At 33.6% G+C, this 9,501-nt stretch overlaps 1 protein-coding gene across 1 annotated transcript; it reads right to left on the bottom strand.

Moving 5' to 3' along the window:
• Positions 1 to 249: 249 nt before the first annotated feature.
• Positions 250 to 1,458, bottom strand: LOC149209930 (F-box protein At5g49610-like). Its single transcript, XM_089398817.1, has one exon. The coding sequence runs from the start codon at positions 1,456 to 1,458 to the stop codon at positions 250 to 252; it is 1,209 nt and encodes a 402-aa protein (XP_089254943.1).
• Between the last annotated feature and the right edge of the window lie 8,043 nt (positions 1,459 to 9,501).

The following is a 9,501-nucleotide window of genomic DNA, read 5'->3' as shown; positions in this document are numbered from 1 at the left end:
ATTATAAGTTTACACTAAAGAATTGTTACAAACGAGATAAGAACCTCCCAATTAAATAGATCATTGCAAAACTGATTTTAGTCTCTCCTACGAAAATGGCACACAGCTATGTGGATTCAAGACAGTGTTGATAACGAATATTGATATATCAGATCAGAAGTCTAATAAAGTTTCAACAAAAACATTCATTCATAGCAGTTCTAGATACCGTCCAAACAAAAGTTAAAAGAATTTAAAAATCAATAAAATCTACCAATGTTCTCCACACCCATAAAAATATCTGAATGAGGTTCGGATGTAAGACACAAAAGCAGTAACAAGACTGAAATAAGTAGCCCCGTGTATACTAGGGCCAAAAATATTGTTTACTTGGAAGGTGCGCACTAAAATATGAGAACCAATATAATATGAAAAATCAGGTATTTGTCCAAACTCTATCTTCTGCAATTTATTTGCTTCCTTGCTCCAAACCGCAAAAACATTCGTCACGGGCAGAAAGACTAATGCGCAACCACTGTGATTCAATGTAATGTCCATGCAAAACATCAGGTTCCTCAATTCGTGCTCAATGTCCACTGGTTTAAATGGAGCCCATTTCTCTCCTTCTACTTCATCTATACTGAATTCCCATAAAGAAATGTGGCCTGTACAAACTAATACTATACGCCCTTGGCAACCAGTAACAAATGTTGCATGAAGTCTTCGGGGGAGGATGCCAGCTCTTATGTTCGATGGCCCCTTGATTACATTCCATTGCTTCTGTTCTCCATCGAATGCGACTATGCTCAAGCAATCCCTGTCATGTAATTCATTTAACAAATAATATCTCCCATTCGAACGTATGCCTTCCCCTTGAGGTCGAACTACATTGCCCACAGTTGTTTCTAATTGAGTCCACTTATTAGTTTTGGAATCATACATCTCTACCACCATAAAATTTTGTGAAGTAGAATTCCTTCCCATGATAAGGGTACAAAATGCCGTGCGTGTATCAAAAGCTAGACTAATGAAATCCCACGTTGTATCTTCAAAACCTTGTGGAAGTTCTATCCAGGTTTGGATGACAGGATTGCATATGTAAATTTCATCTTTTCCACTCCAACAACAAAGTATGTTCTTGCAACCTGCCACCACAACAACAGGGCTCGGAAGAAAATCCAAAGACAGACATCGAAATTTGTAGCCACTCTCTATACCAATCCATACGTTTTTGACGTACAATGGCTGAGATGAATGAAGGGATGTTAACTGTTTCCTTCCCGGAACAATGAGAAATGCCTCACTAGAAGAAACCGCTGAGGTGGACACCAACTCTCTGAACTTCGCGGATTGAAACATTTCCTTCCAACTCTTGCAAACTGCGTGAAACCGCACAATGCTTTCCATGGGCAGTCTTGCCAAAACCACCATTAACAGGTCTTGTGTTAATCTCTTCCATATCTCCTCATTCATTTCCATCTTGCTTTTCTTTGTTGAATATAATGCTTAAAATAAAGCTATGTAATCGCTAACAAATTAGCTAGCAAATTTTGTGTTCTAAGTTATGAGGCAGCAAATTTATAGATGAAGTCAGTGATCATTCAGCCAATTATTAAGTAAAGTAGATTAGTGAGATAATGGATAATTAAATTAGAAATATGTGGGCTATATAATAATGTATTATTGCTTCTATGAAGATATGAGATTCCAATGAGAGTTCACTTCATGAATTGAGAATCAGACTTTTCTTACTTTTTGTTCATTAGTTTTGTTTATGTTTTCATATGCATGCTTTTGATAGATTTAACATGGTATCAGAGTTAGGTTAAGAGAGTTGATTTATATGTAAAGTGTGTGTTGTTGACAGGAGGTTTCAAAAGTTTGTGAAAGCCATTTGCAAGAGTTTTCATAATTTTGTGAAGCCTGTGAAAATTCAAGTTATTGGTTGGAGTGCTCAGCAGTTAGCATCAATGGCCAACAATATGAATATTTCTCAACCACAAATACCAATGTTTAAAGGTGAGAACTTTGGTTTTTTGAGCATTAAGATGAAAACATTGTTTCTCTCACAAGATTTGTGGGATTTCGTAGAGAATGGATACACAGAATGCTCACACACTTTCCCATTGGACTCAAAACCAAAGAAGCCAGCTAAAGGAAAATCGTAAGAAAGATTCAAAGGCTCTCTTCCTAATCCAGCGAGCAGTGTATGATTCTATTTTTTCCAGACTAGTTGGAGTAATGAAATCAAAGGAGGCATGGGATGCTTTGCAGCAAGCATATCAAGGAAGTGATTAGGTAAAAATTGTTAAGTTGCAGTCATTAAGAAGAGAATTTGAAACCTTGTGCATGCAAAACTCTGAATTTATTCAAGATTTTCTCACTAGAGTTATGGGTATAGTGAATGAAATTAGGTCTTACGGAGAAGATTTAAAAGATCAAAAAATTGTAGAGAAGATTTTAAGAAGTTTGCCTGCAAAATTTGATGGGGTTGTTGTTGCTATTGAGGAGTTTAAGGATCTAACTCAGTTGTCTGTGAATGAGCTAATGGGGTCTCTTCAATCTCATGAGCAAAGAATCAATAGATCTTCTGAAAAATCTATTGAGCAAGCTTTTCAAGCAAGAGGAAATATTTTCAAAGACAAAAGTGGTTCCTCTCATGAGGAAAGCCAGAAAATTTTTGGAATTGGAAGAGGAAGAGTACAAACATACCGAGGAGGGAGAGGTCGAGGAAGATTTTTTCTGCATACAACAAAGGAAGAGGTAATGATGACAGTGATGGAGGTAAAAGATTTAATAAATCCCAAGTTCAGTGTTTTTATTGTAAAAGATTTAGCCATTATGAAATAAATTGTTGGAAAAAACAAACACAACAAGTTAATTTTTCTGAAGAAAAAGAAGAGGTTGGCACTTTATTCTTGGCTTCTAATTCAACTAATAATGTTTCCAAAGAGGTGTGGCTTATGGATAGTGGTTGTAGCAATCACATGACAGGAAACAAAGATGGCTTTGTAGAGATAGATGAGTCTACAAAATCTGATGTACTTTTAGGAGATGACAACCCAGTTGAAGCTAAAGGTAAGGGAACAATTGTTGTGAAGACAAAACAAGGAAAACCAAAGCACATTAATGATGTTTTATATGTTCCTGGTCTAGCACATAATTTGTTGAGTGTGGGGCAGCTCCTTGAAAATGAATATTTAATTGTTTTCAAGGACAAGCAATGCATAATCTATGATAAAAATGATCACAGTAAAATTATTGCTAAGACTAATATGCTGCAAAACAGAATTTTTTCTTTCAATCTCCCTTGTGAAGCAAGTACAACATTAAATGTTGCTTATGATGATAGTTCCTAGCTATGGCACATAAGGTATGGACATTTGAATATGAAAGGTTTGAAATTGTTATATAACAAGCAAATGGTCAAAGGGTTATCACTTATTGAATCTACTGATAAAGTCTGTGAAGGGTGTATTCTTGGTAAGAAACATAGAGATTCATTTCCAGTAGGAAAATCATGGAGAGCAAGTAAACCATTGGAACTAGTGCATGCATATATATATGTGGTCCTATGCAAACCTTGTCTCTAACAAAAATAAGTATTTCATTATTTTTGTGGATGATTTTAGTAGAGGAACATCGGTATATTTCATTAAAGAAAAATCTGATGCATTTGTCATATTTCAACAATTTAAAGCTCTTCTGGAAAAGCAAAGTGGTTATTGTCTAATAACATTACGCACAGATAGAGGGGGAGAATTCACTTCTAATAAGTTTGATTCTTATTGTAAAATTAATGGAATTCAAAGGCAATTGACAGCTAGTTATACTCCCTAATAAAATGGCATCATTGAATGTAAGAATAGAACAATTGTTGAGATGGCTAGGAGCATGATGAAAGGTAAAAACCTTCCAAACATTTTTTGGGCTGAAGCTGTAGCTACATCTGTTTATTTGCTTGATAGATGCCCAACAAGAAGTGTGCAAAATATTACCCCTCATGAAGCATGGTGTGGAAGAAAACCCAATATTTCCCATTTAAGAGCCTCTGGTTGCATTGCCTATGCTCATGTTCCTGTTGAAAAGATAAGAAAGCTTGATGATAAAGGTGTGAAATGCATTTTTATTGGATATTGTGAGGAAACTAAAGGTTATAGATTGTACAATCTAGAAACTGAAAAATTAATGATTAGTCGTGATGTGTTATTTGATGAGAAAGAAGAATGGCAGTGGAATCGTGCTGTACAACAACAAACTCCAAGTATTGTTGTACAAGAAGATGAATCTTTTGTTTCTTCAAATTCATCGAGTAATCAAAATACTTCAGAGGCCACATCCACTCCATCATCTTCTGCTACTTCAAGTCCTGTTTCAAGTCCAAGTTTTCCTCCAAAAAGGACAAAATCTTTAAATGAAATTTATGGTTATACTAATTTTTCTTTGATGTCTCGGATTGAAGCAGAACCAAGATGTTTTAAGGATGCAGTAAAAGAGTTAGCTTGGTGCAAAGCAATGGATGAAGAGATGGCAACAATTGAAAAGAATGCAACATGGGAGCTTGTGGATCCTCCTACTGAAAAAGAAGTCATTGGGGTGAAATGGTTGTAGAAAACCAAGTATGCAGTTGATGGATCAATACAAAGGCACAAAGCAAGGTTAGTAGCAAAGGGATATGTTCAACAACCAGGTATTGACTACAATGAAACATATACTCCTGTTGCAAGATTTGATACAACCAGAACCGTTTTGGCATTGGTAGCACAATTTAAATGGTTAGTTTATCAATTTGATGTTAAATCAGCGTTTCCAAATGGTGAGTTGAAAGAAGATGTATATGTTCACCAGCCCCAAGGATATGAAGAAGCAAAAAATGAACACAAAGTCTACAAATTAAAAAAGGCTCTTTATGGGCTTAAACAAGCTCCAAGAGCATGGTACAGCATAATTGACACTTATTTTTTGAAAAAGAGGTTTAATAGAATTGAAAATGAACACACATTATATATCAAGTCAAATGTTAATGATATAATAATTGTGTGCTTATATGTAGATGACTTGATATACACATCTTCAAGTAATTTGTTAGTGAAAGAGTTCAGGGAAGCTATGATGACTGAATTTGAAATGACTGATTTGGGTTTGCTCCATTATTTTCTTGGCATAGAAGTGACACGGATGAATGATGGAATTTTTATTTCACAAGAAAAATATGTTTCAAATCTTCTTAAAAAATGAAAAATGGGAAATTGTAAACCCATGAGCACACCCATGAATACAAATGAAAATTTTCCTGTAGAAGATGGAGCTGAAAAGGTAGATGCTCAATCCTATAGGAGTCTGGTAGGAATTCTTTTGTATCTTACTACCACTAGGCCTGATATTATGCATGCAGTGGGCTTGATTCCCAGATTCATGCAAAGTCCAAGTAAGATCCATTTTGGAGCAGCAAAAAGAATTTTGAGGTATGTCTATGGAACAAGAAATTATGGGATTTGGTATACTTCATCAAATAATTTTGGGTTGGTTGGTTATACAGATAGTCACTGCGTTGGATCCTTTGATGGTAGAAAAATCACTTCAGGTTATGTATTCAACGTTGGATCAAGTGCAGTATTATGGTGTTCAAATAAGCAACCAACTATTTCATTGTCTTCTACAGAGGTAGAGTATATTGCAGCAGCAACAACAACAACATGTAAAGCAATTTGGTTAAAGAAAGTATTGTTAGATCTAAAACAAGAACCAAAATATGCCACAACTATTCACTGTGATAACTTGTCTACCATTGCCATAACTAAAAATCTAGTGTTTCATAATCGCATCGAACACATTGATATCAAATATCATTTCATAAGAGACTATGTGGCAAAAGGATAAATTCAAATAAAATTTTATACAACAAATGAACAACGCGCATATATATTTACCAAAGCACTACCTAAAGGGAAGTTCGAATACTTAAGGGATATGCTTGGAATCACATCATTAAGAATTAAGGGGGAGTGTTGAAGATAATGCTTAAAATAAAGCTATGTAATTGCTGACAAATTAGTCAGCAAATTTTGTGTTCTGAGTTATCAGAATTAGGGCAGCAAATTTATAAATGAAGTCAGTGATCATTCAGCAAATTATTAAGGACAGTAGACTAGTCAGATAATGGATAATGAAATTAGAAATATGTGGGTTATATAATAATGTATTCATTGCTCCTATGACGATATAAGATTCCAATAAAAATTCACTTCATGAATGGATTGAGAATCAAACTTCTCTTATTTTTTGTTCATTAATTTTATGTGTGTTTTCATATGCATGCTCTTGATAGATTTAACATTCCCTTCGATATTGATGATTCTCCCAAATATTGTATCAATTTTTCAAGGAAGGAGATATTGAAATATGGAAGATCTCTAATTCATGAATGAATGCATACGAAGAATAATCAAGCCCTCCCTTAAAAAAGTACTATAAACCCTCCCTGGAAAGCGTACGGTCCTGTGAAGGCATCATCAGCAGGTGAAGTTACATTAAAATATGAACACGCTGTAAGCTGTCCCTTTAAAATGACGGCGTTGTTTTACGAACATGTTGTCAGAAGTGATGGCGTTGTTACGAACGTCTTGTGAGAAGCTTGAGGTGAGCTTAACAAGTCCAAATCCAATTTTTGGTACTGTGCGTTTCAAAATCTCGGTGATTATAGATAATGTCCATGTCATTTCAGGGAATTATTATATTAGCTTGCCACGTTTTCGACCACACCACAGCTTTGGACATGGATTTCCATACGAGCTAATTAAACACCGTTTCCGTGGGACATGCCACATCCTTGCAATATTTTGAAATTTTGATTAAAAAGTTAATGTTTTATTTATAAATTATTAAATTTATAAATCTCTATTATTTTGATTATTCTTAAAAGAAGTTTAAATAACAAAATTATCTAAATGATTTTAATCTTAAATATAATTAACAAATTTACCTGTTTTAGCTATTTATAGAAATGTTAATAATTAAATTAATGGTTTGACTAGGATCATTAGGTCAAATTAGCCGTTGGCAAGATAACCGTTGGAGTCTCTGCACACTCTATTTAATCAGCTAAACCGGATTGGTTCTTCAACTTGTCCTGACGATGAACCACACTGGTTGGTTCGAAACACGTTGACAAAAGATTGGTTATGTGATTTTGCCGAAGATTATATAAACAATGTTATGGATCACAGAAGTCTAAATTCCTTAACAAAATTATCATATCATTAAAAATTCAAAAACCAAAAAAATAGCAACAAAAGCTCAATCAAAAACAGTCATATAAAAAGAAACGCAAAACATACAAACAAAATGTCAACTAGTTAAACTGTGTTTGAACTACGCCTTCAAACACTCATTTATGTTATAGGCGAAACCAGATTTGGATTTTGATGGCAAGACAGGGCATTCTGTGTGTGAAATGCGTTTAAATTTTTTATATAATCCTCTCTTGTCATGTGCTTTGAAGTTAAAAAAAATACATTTTCAACAATAATGGTATTTTATTTCAAAGTTATTGATGGTTACTTTTTATTTATTTAGAAGGTTGTTGGAAGCAATGCTTCTATATGTGATGTGTTCTATGCAGTGTTACAAATTGTTGGTGAATATTTCAAGGTGTTATTCTAGATATTGTCATTTCATATCCAAGTCATAGATCTACTTTTTTTAAAATCTAAATTTGTCAAAATCAATTATTTGTATCTTATATATGTAACTTTTGTACCGTGTTGTTGTCCTGGGTGGTTGGGACAGTGCAATATTGCCCTCCCCACCCGTGTTCGAAACACGCATTTTCATGTTGGGTCGCTGTACGCAACGATTGTATGGATTTGCTGGGTTGTTGTCAATTGACGCAACATATGTACGGATTGTATCATGTTGTATATAACGTAAAAATTGTGTTTTAGGTTAATATAAAGCTTCTTAAGAGAGACTTACCCCTGATTTAAAAAAAACAAAACAAAACAAAAAACAAAAAACTTTTTGTGATCAATAAAAATATAAAAAAAATCACAAAAATATAAAAAAATATTTTATATTGTGCTTAATTTTTCCCTCTTTCTATTTCTAATAAGAGTGTTGCCGTGCGAGTTAAAAATTTCTTCGTATGAATTAAAAATCGGTAACAACGAAAAGTAAATCCAGATTACCTAGAAATAAGTTAGTATGACTTCAAAATCGCTAATATCGGAAACTAAATACAGATTATGGAGACATAAGTTAGGAGAAAATTAAAAATGTGGCGTCGATATTAATAGACAAAAGTTAGAGACTTTTTATTTATTTTGAATTTCACATTATAACAAAATGAGTTGCTAACTTGTACCGTGTTGTTGTCCTGGGTGGTTGGAACGGTGCAATATTGCCCTCGTCACCCGTGTTTGAAACACGCATTTACATGTCGGGTTGTTGTACGCAATGATTGTATGGATTTTCTGGGTTGCTGTCGGTTGACGCAACATATGTACGGATTGTATCATGTTGTATATAATGTAAAAATTGCGTTCTGGGTTAATATAAAGTTTCTTAAGAGAGACTTACCCCCATTTAAAAAAAAAAAAAAACAAAATGAGTTGCTAACTGCAGTTTTTATAATTTTTAGTAAAAAATAAATCTTAACCATTTGCATCTAATCTCTAAATAAGTAATTACTTATTTACAAGTTCATAGATATATTATACTTCTTTCTGATTTGAATTGTAGCAAAACAAAATACCGATTATGACTTGGGGTTAGTTTTAAATATTGCAAGTTTCGATAATACAACGATGGTTTACAGAGTGTTTCTTAAAATTGTCAAACGACTAAGAATCATAAAATGCTGGTCTCAGATGCTTTTGTATTCTAAATTTGAACTTCTAGACATGTGAATGCATATTTTATTATCATAGGAAAGGTCAATTTCTAGAAATAGGAAATGGAGGAAATGATAAATCATTATTAGCTGCCAACATTATATCGTCAACATGACCACTCCTAAACCAAATTCAGGGAAAATGTATGCATTGTTGGACTGCAAAATCGAAAAGAAAGAACAGGTGTGAAGACTCAGAGAATTCTTTTGACTTCTCTTCATTTTCTCCTATCATATAACTAGAATATGGACAAGGTTTTGTCATAGTACAATATTCAACCCAAGAAAATACCAATACTAAAGGGAAAAATATGTCAATTTTAGTATTCTAATATCAAGGAAAACCAACATCCACTAAGAGAATCACAACATTCAAATTCCACATACAATGAATATAATCAACCTTAAGAACTTTTTTTTCTCACTAAACCTAATGTGAAAATGTACAAGACTTGTTTAGGAGTCACTAGCAAAAATTGCACACCCCTGGAATGTAATTCTTGGTGCCACTCGTTTATTAGACTTAATATCAAAAGAAAATAATGGTCATTATAAGGCCCTTCAATCTTGATAAACTAACATATTTAAAATTCCAAAACTAAATTGATATAATCTCAACTGCAATCATCAAT

This window comes from Pinus tabuliformis, chromosome 1_2 (genome assembly GCF_031772625.1).
Source record: "Pinus tabuliformis cultivar Carrire ecotype Pingquan chromosome 1_2, CPIR1, whole genome shotgun sequence".
NCBI lineage: Eukaryota > Viridiplantae > Streptophyta > Pinopsida > Pinales > Pinaceae > Pinus > Pinus tabuliformis.
Note: the sequence above shows the minus strand (reverse complement) of the source record. Positions and strands in the feature narration are given on the sequence as shown.